Source organism: Nilaparvata lugens, chromosome 13 (assembly GCF_014356525.2).
Source record: "Nilaparvata lugens isolate BPH chromosome 13, ASM1435652v1, whole genome shotgun sequence".
Taxonomy (NCBI): Eukaryota; Metazoa; Arthropoda; class Insecta; order Hemiptera; family Delphacidae; genus Nilaparvata; species Nilaparvata lugens.
In genome coordinates this window covers 15,593,947-15,613,953 of record NC_052516.1, presented here as the reverse complement: position 1 = coordinate 15,613,953, position 20,007 = coordinate 15,593,947, and the positions used below count along the sequence as shown (strand labels likewise).

The following is a 20,007-nucleotide window of genomic DNA, read 5'->3' as shown; positions in this document are numbered from 1 at the left end:
AATGTTGTCAATAGATTCAAGTAATATTGATGGTTTGAGGTGGATTGCAAATCATAGAAAAGTGATCAAAAAGCAAATAACTAATTTGAAAACAAAATCACAGCTATGATACATTTCATATGTATTGAATAAAAATATTTGAAGTGTCACAACCACTCGTTTGCTGAATTACAGTAGCGAAATACTAGTATCAGTTATTACACCATTCTCAATCCATGATCAGCGCTGTTTACAAGATAATTAATTAAACCAATCCAGGATAGTTTCCAAGTGGATGTGTCAATTTCAAGTATTTTGAGACAAGACAAATAGATGTCTATAAATTTAATTTATTCACCTTATTTGGAAATAGAATAATGTTATTAGCCACAATCATAGACACAAACAGACATTGAACATTATTTAAAATTATCAGCATGTGAGCGTCAATTCACTAATTTATTACTGCACAAGAGGCTATGTAAAGGGCAGGTCACACCGAGCTCGCGTCCGCGGCGGTAGCGAAGTCAAAAAACTCGCCTTCCATGTTATTGAGTTGTGCAGGTCACACCGAGCTCGCTACCGCGGAGGTAGTACCTCGGCGGTAGTTTCACTTCGCGAGCCAGGCGAACTTTTGAAACGTCTCCTAGTGGGAGTACCGCTAGCGGTAGTGAGCTCGGTCTGACCTGGCCAATCTAATAACATGGAAAGCGAACTCCAGAACTTCGCCATCGGATGAAATATCGGATCAGTTTCTCACTAAATTCTAAATTAAATTATTAGGAATGGGTAAGAAGAAAAACTCATTTAATATTATAAAATAATTCAACGATTATAGTTTTTTACGAGATGTAGCAAGTCACTGAATATTTTCAATTGATAAATGACATAAAATAATATTTTTAAAAAAACATTGAATTGTCGATAGCGAACAAGCTCTCCTTGGCTCAATGGCGTATATTGCATTGGAAATTATGAATTCAATAAAATGAAAGAAATGAAGATGTGGCAGCCAACAGCTAACTTAGCTGGCAGCTCCACAACTCAAAAGGAGCCATCAAGCATTGCATTCGTCATGCCGGTACCACACTCTCGTCAAGTCGCTTGTCAAGCGGCTCGCTGTACACATCTATATGGTGTGATTGAAGGCCAGCGGTGGCATAGTAGCCATCCACACTCTCGCGCTCGTCGTCATTTGTACTCACTCGGCAAGAGTGTGGAAGCGGCATGATACATGTAAGATTTGCAGTAGGCCTACTTCATAGTATGAAGCTACTATTCAACTCACATGTTTTTCGGTAGTGTTTCATCAACATCACTTAGCTCCACATCACATTCAACAATTTATGAGTACAAGAGCATTTAAGTGATCCAGTTATGTGATAAGACTGCAAGGCCTATTATAAGTCTGCAATAAATATTCAAAGCTCAATAGAATAACAGAATAAAATGTGAAGATAGAGAAATTGAATTGAATTGAATTTATTGCCAAAAATCGCATACAAATATTTGTAGAATATAATCACCAAAGTATGCAATATACAATAACCTACAAATAGACATTGATTGTAACTTGCACAACAATAATTATCAATGTAATATTTGGCACTGCCAACATAAGAGTCCTTGTGTGTTGGCAGTGAGTTGTGGTTAACTTATTCTGCTTCAATTCTGGTCAAGTAAGAAGCGATATAAATATGTTACAACACTCACCAGCTGTCAACAGCCACACTTGAAGGCTCTGGTCGATGACTCAAGTCACATGAGGATGTACTCCAGCTCATATCAGCATCGATGCATTGCACAGAGGAATGTTGTCATGTATATCCAGCCCCAGCTATCTAGAAGATTCCATCCAGATTCATCCCTACAGAAAATAAAAAAGGCATTGAAATTCTGGAAAATTAGAAATCACATTTGAAATCAAATCAAATCATCAAATCATTTTTTTGCCATACAATAAATACATATTCAAAACATAATAAAAGAAAATACATAATTTTATAATCATAAGTAGAAAATAATTAAAATAAAAATTAACCATAAATAATACCAAAATCATAATTAGATTCAATGGTAATCCGGCATCACCAGCAAAAGGAATCAAACCTTGCCCGCTGGTGAGAGTTGCAATCAGCTAGTTACATTGGTTGTTTCCTAGTTTTATACAATAATAGAGAAAAAAAAATCCACGCTTTAAAATATTCTTTAAAAAAATTAGATTATGCCTTCAATTGAAAAGAAATAGTTTTCTCTTATCCAATTTTTTAGTATTTTGTAATTAATTTTTGCTTCCAGATCAAAAGGCAATTCATTTATGAATCTTGTACTTATATAAATGAGCTGTCTTCTAACTACTGTTAGTTTTGTTTAATAAATTTTATATTTATAGGTTGTATTTGGTCTCAAATCATATTGAACTATATCATTTAATAAAAATTTGTTTTTATACTTTATTATATATTTTGCTAAATTTTTCAAGTACAATTGCCTTACAGTCATCACATTAAATTCTTCAAATAGCAGATTCGTTGGATGCAATCGAGGTTTATTCAATATTGTTTTAATAATACACTTTTGAGTGATAAATAAGTTATTTAAATGACTATCGAAAGCCCCACCCCAGATTGTTATCCCATATTCTAATATGGATTGCACCAAAGCAAAATATACTGTTTTTAAATCCTGAAGTTTGAGTATTTTGTTAATTTTATAGAATTTGAAAGAAATATATTTGAGTTTTTTACATAAATAAGCTAAATGAAAATGCCATTTCAGGTATTCGTCTATAATTATCCCTAGATATTTTAGGTTACTTACATTTTCAATACTTGGACAAACGCAGAGATTCTTGTCTGTGCACTCAGAATGAAGTTTAATTTTTAAATGAATACTAGGCTTTCCTGCTGCATTTGCTGAGAATGAGACATATTTAGTTTTTTGAACATTCAAACTCAGAGTGTTCAATTCCAGCCATTTTTTAATTTTACACATATCCCTTTCAGCAACCCCGAACGCATCATCCCAGTTTTTCCTCGCGAAAATTATAGCTGTATCATCAGCAAATGATACAAGTTTACCACATTCTAAATTTAATTTTAAAAGGTCGTTTACATAGATTATTCGTTATCAAAAGATTAGTAACTTGAAAAAACGGAAACAATTGGGTAGGCCTATTATGAGGTCCAGTATAATTATAATGAGATCCATTATAATGTCAGTGAAGAATGATAGGAGAACAATATTGCAGATTCTCTGCCTGGTTGCTACCTCCTATAGAGGATAGCTGATGATATCTGATGTAGTATTAATTGTTTATTATTGTTAAAAAAATAAATTTAATTTTATTCGTCAAGAAAATATATTTTTCAACGATTTAATAATAGGTATTTTATGTAATTGAGATTTAATTGTCAATATTTCTACATTGTTAGAAAATGATCTGGCAACGTTGCAGAGGTAGAAAAGGTTAGCGCTATCTGCTGTGTCGAATAATAGACAAGGATAGCAACACCAATGTTAATCAAATACTGTCATTATAACGTGGACCTCACTATAGGGTGACCAGATTTTGGTGACCCGGCTGGTGTCTCACTGGTGACCCACTCGGCCGCCAATGGTTGCTGTCTGGTGACCCACTGGTGGTTGAATGTAATACGAGACTGAAAGCACTACGTAACTGGTATAGTGAGGTCCACGTTAACATTTGTGTTGCTCTATCCTCGTCTATCATTCAACACAGCAGATAGCGCTAACCTTTTCTACCTCTGCAACGTTACTAGATCATTTTCTAACAATCTAGAAATAATAATCAATTGACAGAATATTAATCTCAATTATAAAAAAATATTGAAAAACATGTTTTGTTTTAAAATATAACTGATTATTTTAATCAAGAATGAACAATGATATTACATCAGCTATCCTCTATAGAAGGCAGTGGCAAGGCAGGGGATCGGTAAAGCTGTTCTCCTATCTTTCTTCACTACCATTATAACGTGGACCTCACTCACTATAGTGAGGGGACAACAAGTGGTCACCTGACCAACGGCAGTACAAAACACTTCTAAATATATTACAGCTAACATACACAGTTAATTACATTATTTGATACAAACATATTATGTGAAAGGGCAAGTATTATTAGTAGTATACATAGAAATTAGGGGAAGCGGCTGGCTCTGTGGTCGCGCTGGTTGGCTTTCGCTCAGGGTCAAAACATAGTGGAGCGGCGGGCGAAGGTAGAGGGTAGCGGAGAAGGTAGCTGAGAGTATTGATAATAGATAATGCATGTATCCAAGTGCCTGTCCTCAACTCTAACTTGGCTGCTCCACACATCTGAATACATGCATTACTTCTAAACACTCTCAGCTACATTCTCCGCTACCATCTACCACCGCTGCTCCACTATGTGCATAGATAATGCATAAATAAATCATTAGAATCGGAGACCAAAACAACATAAATGTGAGTTAATTGGGACAGGCTAAAAAGTTGTCAACCTTCCAACGGAAGTACAAAGTAGTTGTAAAATGGCAGTTGGATGCACACAAAAGTCAGAGCACATTAATACTAAACAGGACCTAAACAGAAGCACATACACTGTAAAGAAATTTATTCTATTAAGGAATAAGGATTTTATTCAATATAAAATGCATAATATTGAATATGTTCAACATACAGCCAAGCGCATCATCCCTCGTTTGATCAAGTAACGAGCTGGAAGACCTTAGCGCTCTAATGCCTCCGCTACACTCTCGCCAAATGTCCAACGTCTCCGTTTGGCATAAATCGGAGCGAAGGTGGGCCGAGCGATGACATAGTAGTCATCCACACTCTCGCGTTCGTCGCTATTCGTACAAACTCGGCGAGAATGGAGAGCCGGCAAAAAACTATCTCTAACTTGCAAAATGTAGACTACTTTAAAAAAAACAAAAGTGAAATTGAGTAGTGGTAAGTACCTGTCAAGAGCCATACTTACACTCTCGTTAAAGCTGTGGTCCATGACAGGAGTGAATCAGTATGCCAAGCTACAAACTCCAACATTCCATGTCCTCACCACAACCAAACTGATCTCTTCATTCCTACAACATAGAATATGCCAAAACATTAACATTTTAGAAAATTCATCATCAAATTCAAATTGAGCTTTCGAAGAATCTTAAAAAATGTATACTAGATTCATGAAATCTGAATAAAATTTACTTAGATATGTATCATACATTTATTAATTCAGAATATATAAAAATAACTAATTCCCAAAAGTATGGTGCACCTAAAGAACTTCAAGATTAATTACATTTTCAACCATTTTCCCTTTATGACTCCAACTAGACGCCTGACCTTGGGATTTTGGATGTGTTGGGTCTCCAGTTGACCCAACTCGTCCGACTAGCCAGCATTCAACCCAACATACCATTAACTGTCCAACGTCGAATCCAACATTGAATGTTGGGCCTCAAATTGTACAAGATATCGGGTAGTGAATAGACCGCTTTAGGCTCACGTTTGCAGAATCAGCCAGTCTCAGAGCTTTTTCAGAGAGAAAGTTTGCAACGGTGAAGCTGATGTGACAAAATTATACTATAGAGAAAATATAGCATAAGAAGATACCCCATTGTTTGTAGCATTCATTCCAAGTTTGAAAATTTTGTATCAAATTTTGGTGTTGTGTATCAAGTTGAGATGATACTGTATCATTCAGGGTGATCTCACAGAGAAAATATAACATAAGAAGATATCCCATGGCATAGGGCGTTAATATTCCAAATTTCAATGTTAACTCAAGCCGATAGTCCTAGTAGTTCTTTTTCGTGAAGCTATTTGACGCTGGTAGTCTCTTATAGGGCCGGTTTCCGAGCTCGGGATTTAGCCAAGTTCTAGACTTTAAAACAGCTGGAGTCAGAAAATTGGCTTTCCGAAACGGGGCGTAGTCGTAGTTTTTATGATTTTTTATGTGTTATAACGTTTTTCCTAGACGAACTGAAAAATTACTAAATAATTTAAAATAGCTGAAACTTTACACTATTTTCTCTTTATTTTATTTTGTGTTCAATTTTATAGTTTTATGAAATTTAATTTAAACGTGGACGCCCCGTTTCGGAAAGCCAATTTTCTGACTCCAGCTGTATCAAGTCTAGAACTTGGCTAAATCCCGAGCTCGGAAGCCGGCCCATAGTTTTCCGTTCTTACACTCTCACCCGGTCAAACCAGTAATAATAGTTGGTAGTCGACTGTAATCGGCTTAAGTTAATTGAGAATTTAATTGTTATATTCGACGAAAATGAGCACAAGTTACCACAAAAGACCAGCTTCAACACAAAGCAGCAGCCGACATGTCAAATAGTGAAGGTGAATCAAGGTGAAAGGTTCTGGGTTCAAGACTATCCATTCCATGAGAACCAATCACAGAAGCCGTGTTTTCAATGAAGAGAAATCGCCTTCTCTCATTGGTTCCTGAGAATTTAATGGCTCTTGTGCAAACGGGCCCGGGCCTATCAATGCGAAACTATTCAAAAACCCAATTACAGAAATCACTTAAACCATAAATTATAGCTGGAAAATCTTTAAACCCCACAAAACAGCATACAAACTAATGAAATTGGTTAATATCGGGGAAATTATTCAATTCAATACGATAAACAACTCAAGTTGTAACCCCCACCACAACCACTACGGACACGACAGAAGTCACGTAGCCCTCGTTATCAAAAAGATAACCGGAGTCAAAAATCAAAAATGGGTGCCTCCTTGCCATCATTATCTTAAAATCCAAATTATCAGAAAATAAATAGACTCAACACCTGAAAGGCGATAGATGTACTAAAACTTATGAGAGAATACATTTTGTGTATAAATGGAGATTAATAGGAATTTAATGTCAGATAATAAGGGCAAACGTTTTTTGAGTGAGATGTAATTGAGTTGAGTTACAACTTATAACTGAAGAAATCATACCATATTTCAAACACAAAAAATAACAGCAAGTACATGGAACACGATGAAATGACAGAAATTGTAATGGAAAACAAATATTACTAAACAATCTTACCTTGAACAATGAGTGCTTTCAAACTTTCAGTCGCTGTTTCTAATGCTACAGAGCTCCCAACTACACTTTAATACTCAACCCTTTGGGCAACCGGCACGTAGTACATTCAAAACTGTTTTATTATAGAAAAATCTCAAAAACTCTGAACTAGAACTATTGCTGAAAAATCTTTAAATCTGTTAAAATAGCTTTCAAATTAGTAACACTTGTTAAATTAATATCAGCCGAAATATTCAATTCAATTGAAAACAGCCCAACCTCGCAACCCCCATCACAGCACGTTAATTAGGTCAAGTAAACTCCCAACACGTCCATATTTATTTTACAATCAACAGAACTTTGACAAATTCAACCCGAACTATTGGCTTCAAAGTCATTGAAATCTATAACTAAGCTCCCAAGCAAATATAAATTTATCTCAAGATTGACAATTCTTTAGTCGGTTCCGGCTGAAGTATGACAGTCGTTAGGCCCATTGACGGTTCAATTTATAAATTCAGGCGAGGTGTAACTTCAGGGATTCCCCACCATAAAGCCATACTAATATTATTATAAATATCTATAATATATTATTAAGAAATATCTAAATAAACTTCAGTACCTACTAAATTTTTATAAAAACAAAGTAAAACAAGTTATGATCAACATGTAAATTTACACCTTGAATGACGACCATGGAACAAGAATCTTAAGTGAATTAATCAACTCAACATATCTTCAATTTGAATAACTCTTTGTAAGGCCGGGTCTAACTGTTCTTTAAGATGGTAATGGAAATTTAACGATACAATATAGACAGTTTGCAGACTGTGAAGTGTGAATAATAATCTAACATGAAACTTTAAAAGTTAGCAAACAAGAGACAATGTATCATACATAAAAAATGGTATCGATCTTAAGCGTAAATCTAAATAATAAACCTAACAAATTAAATGAAATCGAATCACTTAGCCGAAATCTATTTCAAGTACATGCAGCACTATTTATTACAAAATATATTGAAAATTGGGAATTAGCAAAATATCAAATTTGACTTGGGTTATCGTGAACAAGACTAATAATAGTATTATCACTTACGGTGCTTTAATAATTGACTGCCAAAATGATGGTATGTTTAATCCGTATTGTGTAGTTTAATTAACACGAAAAAAAATTGATTATTAATTAAAATAATGAAGAAATTTACTCAGAAAATCCACACTACACAAAGCTGCACTAGCAAATGGCAATAGGCCAATGGCAAACCGTTTTCAACTGTCATCAAATTCAAAACAAACAATGAAAAGAACAACGAAGAAATCAAGTGTGCTCTCTCAAGATTCAGGCAGCAGAGCGTGTACTTCTATTACTGACCACTTGGTAGCAGCACTAGTCAACTTGCAATGCTTGCAATCGACTTGTCTATTTCGAGGAAATTACAACGGATTACGCTTGTGCAATAAAAAGTGGGGTCGCATAAATTGGGAATTTCTGGAACTCAAAATATCTTGCAGCTGGCCGGAATTGGAAATATATGGAACTCCGAATATGTTAACAGGCGGAGCTCCGAATATCGTGCAGACCGGCGGAACTCAAAATATCTTGTCAGCTGGTGGAATTGGAAGTATGTGGAAATGGAAATATATCGAATTCACAATATCGATCGTTATTAGCGAGACTGTGTATGTGTGGGATGAAACAAATTTATCGCAAAACAAATGAAGGGTTCTATAGTTAACCTAAAATAAATTCATCAACACATCAACAGTCATCAGTCTTGTTTGTTGAAAAAGATAACAGAGTTTTGAAAGCTTGCATAATAATTATGTATGAATATAATTGAAAAAGAACAACAGACCAGGTCCAAAAGTATTCTATTCCCAAATTTTGATAATGAAAAACAAGTCCAAAAAGATCAGCCGAGTTGTTTCTACTGTTTAAAGTTCAAGTCCAATATTTCCATTGAAAATTAATATATAATGAGCTATGAATTACCCTAAGTGGGCTAATTAGTCCATATCATTCCAGAAAATAAGTCAGACTTGAACCATTTCTCAATAACAAACACATTACCAGTACTCCCACTTTGGCACTGATATTCTGAGTTCCAGATATTTCCAATTCCGCCATCTGACAAACAAATAATTTGAGTTCCAGATACTCCCAATTCCGCCTAGCAACATATTTCGAGTTCCGGATATTTCCATTTCCGCTGTCTGACAAATATTCGGAGTTCCATCCAGCAACAGTTTTCAAGCATAGGACATTATTTAACATTGATATTTTGAGTTCCAGATATTTCCAATTCCGCGGCACCAAAAAGTACATCTCTTATATAGTTAGGTCCACGTTATAATGGCAGTGGATGAAGATAGAAAAATAGCGATGCCGATTTTCTTCATTAATTATTTTTCTAAACTGTCAAAAACATAATTGGCATCATTGTGAACCTAGAAAATGATAGTACCACCGGCTTTGTCGAATGATAGACAAGGAAAGCAAAACCAAAGTTGATCAAATACTGTCATTATAACATGGACCTCACTATAGTGCGGTCCACGTTATAATGGCAGTAGATAAAGATAGAAGAATAGCGATGCCGATTCTCTCCATCAATTAATTATATTTCTACACTGTCAAAAACATAATTGGCATCATTGTGGACCTAGAAAAGGATAGTAACACCGGCTTTGACGAATAATAGACAAGGATAGCGAAACCTAAGTTGATCAAATACTGTCATTATAACGTGGACCTCACTATATATACGGTATATATAATATATATATAGTGAGGTCCATGTTGTAATGACAGTATTTGATCAACTTTGGTTTTGCTATCCTTGTCTATAATTCGACAAAGCCGGTGGTACTATCCTTTTATAGGTCCACAACGATACCAATTATGTTTTTTACAGTGTAGAAATATAATTAATTAATTTTTGTTCTATAGTGAGGTCCACGTTATAATGACAGTATTTGATCAACTTTGGTTTTGATATCCTTGTCTATCATTTGACAAAGCCGGTGGTAATATCCATTCCTAGGTCCACAACGATGCCAATTATGTTTTTGACAGTGTAGAAATATAATTAATTAATTCAGAGAATCGGCATTGCTATTTTTCTATCTTCATCCACTGTCATTATAACGTGGACCTTACTATAGTATGGTCACTATATTATATATATAGTGTGGTCCACGTTATAATGGCAGTGAATAAAAATAGAAGACTAGCGATGCCGATTCTCTGCATTAACTAATTATATTTCTACACTGTCAGAAACATAATTGTCATCGTTGTGGATCTAGAAAAGGATAGTACCACCGTCTTTGTCGAATGATAGACAAGGATAGCAAGACCAAAGTTGATCAAATACTGTCATTATAACGTGGACTTCACTATAAGTGCGAGTATTTCAACCACTTTGTTGTCTAATTATCAACACATTCGACGTTTTGATTTATACTTTTATAAAAAGTATGATTTTATACTTTTAATAAAAAAGAATAATACTAACATATTACTATTTAAAAGTCAAAACTCAACGTCCCAAACCTTTTCTTAATTGAAAAAACCTTTTAGGTTATGTTCATACACTAAAGTCTGTGAGATATTACTTTTAACATGAAGAGGAGAAACCCATTTCTCCTTCCACAGTTTGTAGCATAGACACAGACGGACATCCTGCGCACAATTGGATGCGCCGTGTCATTTTGCTTCAAGTTCTTGTGATGAACACATCTCCGTAACATGTTGGTCATGCTGACCAGTAAACAACTTGGAACATAGCCAGCAATAGCTGGAGGGGAGCTCTCTCACACAGACACAAAAGAAGGAGAATGCTGCTAGGTAGTGGGAGTGATTAGTGAAGGATAGAGCATCGGACCTCTCCCTATTCGAGTAAGAGCCGTGTTAAAAGTAATTTCTCACAGACTTTAGATAAGTTGAAATCTAGCAGATCTGTGACACTCCCAAAATATTAATTTGAAATTTAAAGTGCTTGTTGCAGAAAAGCCGGTTAAACTTTAATCGTAATTAATTTCACGGAATCAATCAGAGAAGGCGTTTTTGAAAATAAATTAATCACGATTAAAGTTTAACAGGCTTTTCTTTTGTGCAACCGGGCCAAAATATTCTAAAAACATGAATACAGTATTTTATTCTTTATGCAATCATCTAGGTCTACCTTGTGATTGAATTGAAAGGCTCAATTCACACTTACGCGACTCAGGTCGAGAAGAGACACGACTCTATAGTGAGGTCCACGTTATAATGGTATGTGATTTGCAATGGTGTTGCTATCTTTATCTATCATTCAACAAAGCAGATGGCGCTATCTCTTTCAAGCTTTGCAATGTTGCCACATCGTTTATCAACAATGTAGAAGTTCAACTAATTGACAAAATATTTAATCTCAATCATGAAAATTTGTTATTACATCTTTAAAAAATATATTTTCTTGACAAATAAAATATGATTAACTATTTTCAACAATAATGAACAGTTAAATTCATCAGATATACCAGTATCAGCTGTTTGGGTGGCAAGGCTGAGGTCTGGCAACCCTTTTCTCCTATCTTCCTACACTGCCATTATAACCTGGACCTCACTATAGTCGAGAGCATGTGTTTCCAAATGGTGACACTCAGACCAGTCGATTCCAGCCTCCGCGACTGTCACCATTTGAAAACACATGCTCTCGACTAGAGTCGAGTCTCTTCTCGACCTGAGTCGCGTAAGGTGAGTTGAGCCTAACAGTTCTTGATGTGTAGTTTATGAAAATATAAAAAAAACTTTTGTTTACATAACTACATATTTCTCAACAAACAATAAGATACACAAAATAGATAATTTCCAAATTTAATGATTATTCAACCATACAGTACAATATATAAATGTATGTTCTAAAAGCTATTTATTGCTTAAATAATTATTATTGAGTAACCTACCACTCAATGAATGGCTCCTCAACTAGTGAATACAGTTTTCAAAATTGGGAGAAAAGTAGGCTACCTAGGATTTTGTTGAAAAATCAATGATAAATAAAAAATATTAACTACCAAAATCGTAAGTGGAGAAATCAAAAAGTAATTTATCAATATGCACTACTCAGTCTTTAATATTCAGTACTTCAAAAGAGTATAATCTATATGACCTACAATACAACAAACGACACTGTCGATTGAAAAATAAAACAACGGAACAGAACTTATTCAATCAATAAGATCAAATTTTGGTCAACATTTCCTTGGTAACACATATATTATCTGAATATTAGGTCAAATTTTGGTCACTAACGTCCTTCCTTGTAACAACAAATACATCAACTGAATATTGTGCTGCATTTGATTAATAAAATCATTTTTTGTGCATTGTGCTGTTTTTGATCAGGTGATTTTCTACAAATTGTGCTGTATCTAATTCAGATTAATTGTTATTTGAATTTTCTGTTGTCAACTCAAAAATAAGTAGAACTTCAACACAAAATTTCAAAAAACTGTGAATACTACATGATAAATTTTTCAATTTGGGGTGATTTGTTTCCCTTCCTTTGTACAGTCTTGTTCAGCCAGTGAAGTGTAAACAATGTACTGCAACTCTTCTGAATAAATATTGTTCAAATTTAATAGCAGTGTCAATTTATTTCCCTCCCATTGTATAGTTTCGATGAATAAAAAAAATTGTTCAAGTTTTATAACAGTGTCAATTTATTTCTCTCCCATCGTATAGTTTCGATGAATAAATTGTTCAAACTTAATAACAGTGTCAATTTATTTCACTCCGATTGTATAGTTTCGATGAATAAATATTGTTTAAACTTAATAACAGTGTCAATTTATTTCCCTCCCATTGTATAGTTTTGATGAGTCATCAAAGTGTAGTAAACAATGTCTTGCGTATAAATCCAAAAACAATTAAATTCGAATCAACTGATCACCTCCTCTTCACGTGGCCTGCTATTCAAAGGACTCGATAAAACTGATGCAAAAGGTAAACGTGGAGGATTGTAAGCCGGTCTCTGAGGATGCTGATATTGAGGCCTTTGAGGTTGCTGGTATTGAGGTCGTTGAGGTTGCTGGTATTGTGGTCTCTGAGGTTGCTGATATTGTGGTCTCTGAGGTTGTTGATATTGAGGTCTCTGAGGTTGTTGATACTGAGGTCTCTGAGGTTGTTGATATTGAGGTCTCTGAGGTTGCTGATATTGAGGTCTCTGAGGTTGAGGTTGCGACTGTCCAGGTGGCCTCTGATAATTGATAGGTCTGCTAGCGAGCACATTAAAATCCGGATTATTCAGCGACAACTGGTTTGGACTACTCTGGTACTGGTTCTGATTTTGCAGCGTCCCCAAATACGGCTCAATTTCGTAGACAACGCGTCTGCGCAGATAATCCTCAGATCGCAGCCTACTAGTGGTAACGTCATACTGGGAAGGCATAGCTGTGACGTCATTGATCGGAGGCCGAGCGGTGACATCTGGTGAGAAGTGGATGAAGAGTATTTCTGGAGGTGGTGGAGGAGGAACTGGTGGTTTGGTGGCTGTTTCGGTTGTCTTGGTGGCGGATGTTGTGCCCAACAGCAGGCAGAATGCCAACAGCAGGGTCACACGTTTGTCCTAAACAAATAAGTTCACTCATTCAACAATCTTTTCATTAAAACACAAAAATATTGCCAAATATCACGTAATTTACTAAATTATGTAACATAAAAAAGCGGACATCGACCAAATAGGTCATAAATATCTTACATGATAAGTACCTACTAAAATAATATTATTATCATACACACACCGAATCAAGAGAAAGAATGACAAATTGTATTTTTATTTACAATGATGATAGAAATTGACGAAATTTCGTGATATTTCACAATATCTTTTTGTTTTAATCATTAATAAGTATCACTATATAACACCATAGAGAAACAATAGCGTAATTATATATCCTATGGTATAGGGCGTTTATGTCGCAACTTTTACTGTTATCTCAAGCCGATTACTGTCGATTTTTACTGTTTTGACCGGGTAAGAGTGTATGAACGGCACAATATGAGAGACTACCAGCGTTATAAAGCTTCACAGGAAAGAACTACGTGGACTATCAGCTTGAGATAACAGTAAAAGTTGCGACATAAACGCCCTATACCATGGGATATCAACTTATGCCATTGTTTCTCTATGATAACACCGAAAACTGTATCAGATCATATTCAAATTATAATAATTTATATTCATTCACATTCACAACTTCACAAGAATACATTTCACTTTCAAGAATTTAAGTTCAATATTCATAACAATTAACAAATTTTAATATCAGACCTGACCTGTCCTGACCTGATAAAACTACTGTATTTTTGATTCAATATAATTTAATTGCTTGCTTGACTTGAATTTAAGTTCAATATTCATAACAATTAACAAATTTTAATATCAGACCTGACCTGATAAAACTACTGTATTTTTGATTCAATATAATTTAATTGCTTGCTTGACTTGTTTTTCTAAGACAAATTTAAACTGTCGGTCCCGGCTGAAGAATGAAAGTCGTAGGCCCATTGACGGCTCAAATGATATATTAAGGCTGGGTGGGACATTCCCGCGAGGGACTCCCCACCAACAAAAGCCACACGAATTTACTTTCTTCAAAGCTACTTCATCATCTATTATAATAAAGGAAAGAATTGGCTTATACACGTAGGGGATAGGAAATTCACGAATGACGCACCATCAAATCTGAACTACTCAACTTATTAAATTTTCCATATAGATTCTTAATTAACCAAGGATGGTTACAGGCCTACTTTCAATTCATCATGATTTTATCACGTCAAGTTTTCAGTTTATCAAGTTTTTAATTTAACCCTTGCGGAGCATTGGTTACCAGCTAGTTAATAGTGAAAAAACTTGATTGAAACCGGGAAGAAAAAAATTTCTAGACTTTTAACAGAGCCATTTGAATTGTATAAGTTTAAACATGATCTGAAAAGCTCTTAAATTGAATCAAACTATGGCTTCACTTCTTATAAATAATTATACATTTTGAGTTCAAAATCATCCGTGTTTCGGATGGACACGTTAAGTCGTCGGTCCCGGCTGCCTAAGAAGCAGTCGTTAGGTCATGTCAGAGGCCCTGAAATTGATCAGTTGCAACCTGAAAACTCTGACACCAGACCTGAGCCAGCCAGGTCACTCGATATTATTATTATTTTGAGTTCAAACCAAATGTTATGATTCGGATGTTATGATTTGGTATTAAATTACACTATACAAACAACCCTAAAAATTTGTTTGATAATGCATAAGTCAAATAAGATGGCAATGATTGTTTATAACCATACAATTTCTTATATGTTTCATACATTTTGAAAGAATAGAACAATATTATCAATCATAACACAAATAGATTGTTTATCTACAATTAGATGAGTGATCATCTCACATTATTTATCGCATCACATATAGTAATAACAACTGAAATAAATACTCTTCCAAGACATATTTTTAAACTTCCTGATTCCAATGGATCTTGAAGTCAGTTCAAGACAAGCTTTTATACAAAAATTATATTAAGATTTTTAAAAATATTATAACATTACAAACTATCATTGTATACTACAGATTAATTATAATCATGTTCCTAGTATAGAATAATAAAAGATCTAACAACCATAATACAGTATTTACACATTAATCCCGTTCTCTAGAAAACAGGCTTACGGATTAAGACTTCCACAGCTATAAGCAATGAGCAAAACTAAGATAATTATGTCTGTATCTCTATTGATTGATCACCTGTCAAAGAACAAGGAAAATAGAGAACACTAACCAAACTGAAAGAATGGTCATTGTGATGTGATTGGCAAAGTAATTAAATTTATATAATTGGAACTGATATCAAAAAGCTGGTTATCTTCTACAAAATCAATTCAAAAGTACTGTTCAATCATGTTTAAGGCTGTGCAAAGGCTAAAAATAAACTTTCTACTGGTGATATTTTTCAAAGTTTTTCGATTTGTATACTATCAAGCTATCAAAATTTAAAAGTTTTCCCAGGAAACATTTTTTTCGATCATTACTTTTTGAGAAATGAGCGCCTAAAGTTTAAATTGTTGTGCCAGAACATTTCAAGTTCGGTGAAAGATAAAGCCATAAGATTTTAAGGATAGATTCTTCATGGTATTGTTGATCTAATAAAACAAAAAATTTCTAAAATTATCAATATTTTTGAGAAAGTTATTCAATTTACTAAAAATGACCAAAAATAACTTTTAGTTGAGTTATTTTCGGTCATTTTTGCTGAATTGAATAACTTTCTCAAAAATTGATAATTATAGAAAATTTTTGTTTAATTAGATCAACAATACCATGAAGAATCTATCCTTAAAATCTCATGGTTTTATCTTAATTCAAACTTGAAATGTTCTGGCACAACAATTTAAGCTTTAGGCGCTCATTTCTCAAAAAGTAATGATCGAAAAAAAATGTTTTCCTGAGAAAACTTTTTAATTTTGATAGCTTGATAGTATACAAATCGAAAAACTTTGAAAAATATCACCAATGGAAAGTTTAATTTTAGCCTTTGCACAGCCTTAATACATTTAGAAGAAGAAAGAACATTTTTATTCGGAAGCAATGTTTTGGCTGCTAACTTCAAGATTAATATGAGAATGGTTTAAAATTGTAAACATAATATTGACAGAATTTTACTCTAATATATCAGCTCAAGAATCATAAATGTTTTCGACAACTCAACTCAGTTAATTAAATAATTAATGATGAATAAATAATAATGAAATAATGAACTGAGTTCATGATTACACATTATGACTATTGTGGAGACTTGTATAAAATAAATTGATTGTTTTTGAACAGATATTGTGGTATTTCTCCAGTCTAGCTGAGGATGGGGCAGATGGAGTCCCCGAAACTATGGTCCTTTGTTGAAACAAAGTGGTATTAACAACATCTGTGTCTCATTTATTTACTTGTATAAAAATTTGGAGTTGGGAAGAATGCTCTCTTAGAATTATTTTTTGTATATGAAATAATTGGCCATATTATGAATAATTTAAAAAATGAGAAAGAGTTCAGCTTGACCATGTTATTTGGATTCAATTGCGGCATCAATATATTTTCACAAAGTATTTTAGAAACAAAAAAAACCATAACATTTACAAAGATTTGCACAAACAAAAATCTATTGATTTTTAGATGAGAAAAAAATCAGTTTTTGATTTCCTTTAAATTGGGTATTTTTGGAGTGGGCACACACTAGTTAGTCAAGGCAAGACTAGTCACGATTAGTCACAATACTTCACATAGTTGCTTATGACGCAACACACACTGATTAGTCATTGCAATTAGACATGTCTTCATAAGCAACTATGTGAAGTATTGTGACTAAACGTGTCTTGTCTTTTCTTGACTAACTGGTGTGTGCCTAGCCTTAGAGTCAAATTACAAAGATTTTAAGAAGGAAACAGTTTAAAAATCAATCCAAGGATTCAAGGTTGCTTTACTTAGGACTAGTAGAAACAAAAATAAAGTACGATACATTTCCTTTTTTTGCGAATTGTTAAATTATTTAATTGAAAGCAGCACTGATATTTCCTCACTGATTGTGAAGAGAGAGAGAGTTCAAATTGAAATGTGAAAGAAAATTCTGATGAACAGATTCTATCCAATGATTATTCATCTACCAGTTATGATAATAATTTGAAAATAGAGTATTATTTATAATGATATTTATAATATTTGGACAATTTGAAACTAAATTAGGAAATTGAAAAAGTTTTGGGCATCTTTTCCGATCATTGTATTGTTTGTGCTAACCTAATAAATAAATAATAATAATTCACTATGAAAAGTATAATTAAGTTTGATTTATGATTACCATTATCCTCCAGTAATTATTCAAGTTCAAGAAATCTTTTCTGATAAAATTCAAATTCAAGAAATCTTTTCTGATAAAATTCAAATTCAAAACGTCTTGCGATTAACACTATTCCTGGTAACTTCTTAATAATCTCTTCTCTACAGTCTTCATAATAATTCCACTAGTCCACTTAGTTCTATTTAATTTACATAATATTATAATTAACAAATTTTAGGCACTATTAGATTTTCTAATAATGCTGGAAATCAGTTTCAAATTAACATAGAATTTGTGAATTATTCAAATTAAATTTGAAGGTGAAGAAAATCAACTTTGATACGGTATAGCAAGAGATTGATAATTATAGTAAAATTAACTAAATATAAATTTAATAATTGATTATAACAACTTTACTCACTTCTTTCATAATTAACTGAAATACTGATACCTCATGAAAAATTCGACTTAAAACTAGAAGAGGATTAACGAGAAAACTAGTTAAGAACACCTATCTATTCAACTCCATTAGACACAATAAATTGATGAAACATTAATGACAAACCTAGTCCATCCTGTTTGGAAACAACCAATTCACCCTTACATAGTTCGACAGCAAATCTGTCTTGGGTTTCCTTTCTACAGCTGGAACAAATCAAGTGCTTCCTACTCACAACCGGAAGATAATATTGAAATTACATTATCAAAGTTCCCACAGTCTAGAAGTGAAATCCTGCGATACATATCTCGATTGCGTTGAACATTCTATAACGATCGGAATCTTGATGTGGAAATTGACTGAGTATAAATAAAAGTACACAAATAACTCATAATAATTATAAATTACTCATCTAGATTACAAAAGCGTAGTGAAAGTGAATGAATCTAAACCGGGCGGTATTCATCAATGAAACTTGTAGTAACAGTTTTCCAGTCTATATTTGTAATAATCATTCACGTTAATTTAGTTGGATTCATTGATAAGAATCAAATGATAGCTGGGGGAAATTTCAAATCGTAGACAACGTCCTCACTTGAAAGAAGTTGGAATTAAATGAAGAAGTCACTATCGTGGGAAACCCTAAAAATAATTTTAATTATATCCCAAGCCTTGAACTTTTCATCAGGACTAATTTATTTTAAATCAATCATCTAGTTTACAAATCAATCTTTATCAAATACGAGACAGACCATCCCGTTGGCTTTGTCAAATCACTTGTAAATAAATGCAACTTTCATGGAAACCTCACGATTTGATTTATTCATTTTACAAATGACACTGATGTAATTGGTAGATGGAATAACAAGGCAATCATTGTATTATTTTTTTCAGAGTTTTTAATCCTGTTTGATGGAACAGCATTTAATCGAGTGTTAATCTCTATATATAAAAATGAATGTCTGTTTGTGTGTTAGTTAGTTTGTTCCCTATAGACTCGGAAACTACTTGACAGAACGGCATGAAACTTTGGGAATATGTTGTGTGAATATTGGGGATGGTTTCTGACCAGAAATTTCAATAGGGGGCTAATAATAATTATATATTAATCCATTTTACAGACCTATGTTTTCGAAATTGTCGGCTGAGCGGCTAACGTAGAACGGGAAGATCATCATGATTCAAGATTATGTTGTGATAATAATATGATTTAGCATCTAAACTTACCAGCTGTAATAAACATATCACTCTGAGATAAAATTGTTTACTGGTATTAAAACGGTAGTTTTAAGCACATAGGACGTCCGTATTGAAATTTAAATGAAAATATTGATTGTAAATAAATAAATTTCATGATTCACTAAATAAAGTCAAGTGTGACATGAGATACATTGGCTTTTTGGCGGTACGAAGTTCGCCGGGTAAGCTAGTCAATTATAATATCCTGAAGCTTTTGAACGGTTTAGTTTGAAAGCCATGGCTTTTGAAACTACCTCGTCCTACAAAAGGCCGATGGATTGCTTCACCTGGATAATTCATTTACTTTATTCTTAATAATTTCTACCCGACTAATTATTTTTCATGTTCAACAAAATATATCTTGCACACATAGAACCCTAACATTTGTTTTGGTGTGAGCCTCATGAAAATATACCTACAGTTAGATTCACGCTATAAAACCAATG

The 20,007-nt window shown here is 33.7% G+C and overlaps 2 protein-coding genes across 4 annotated transcripts in view; both read right to left on the bottom strand.

The window, feature by feature from the left end:
* Positions 1-11,856: 11,856 nt before the first annotated feature.
* Positions 11,857-20,007, bottom strand: part of LOC120348907 (glycerophosphodiester phosphodiesterase 1-like) — a 34,657-nt gene continuing 26,506 nt past the window's right edge. For all 3 annotated transcript variants that reach the window (XM_039439893.1, XM_039439892.1, XM_039439894.1), the window contains one exon: positions 11,857-13,625. The gene's annotated coding sequence lies outside the window, so the exon portion shown is untranslated. The remainder of the gene's footprint in view (positions 13,626-20,007) is intronic.
* On the bottom strand, positions 12,939-18,313 carry LOC120354106 (RNA polymerase II degradation factor 1-like). The gene is made up of 2 exons (XM_039440368.1): positions 18,305-18,313; positions 12,939-13,625 (listed from the first exon to the last, which is right to left on the bottom strand). Exons 1-2 carry the CDS (start codon positions 18,311-18,313, stop codon positions 12,939-12,941), a joined length of 696 nt encoding a protein of 231 aa, XP_039296302.1.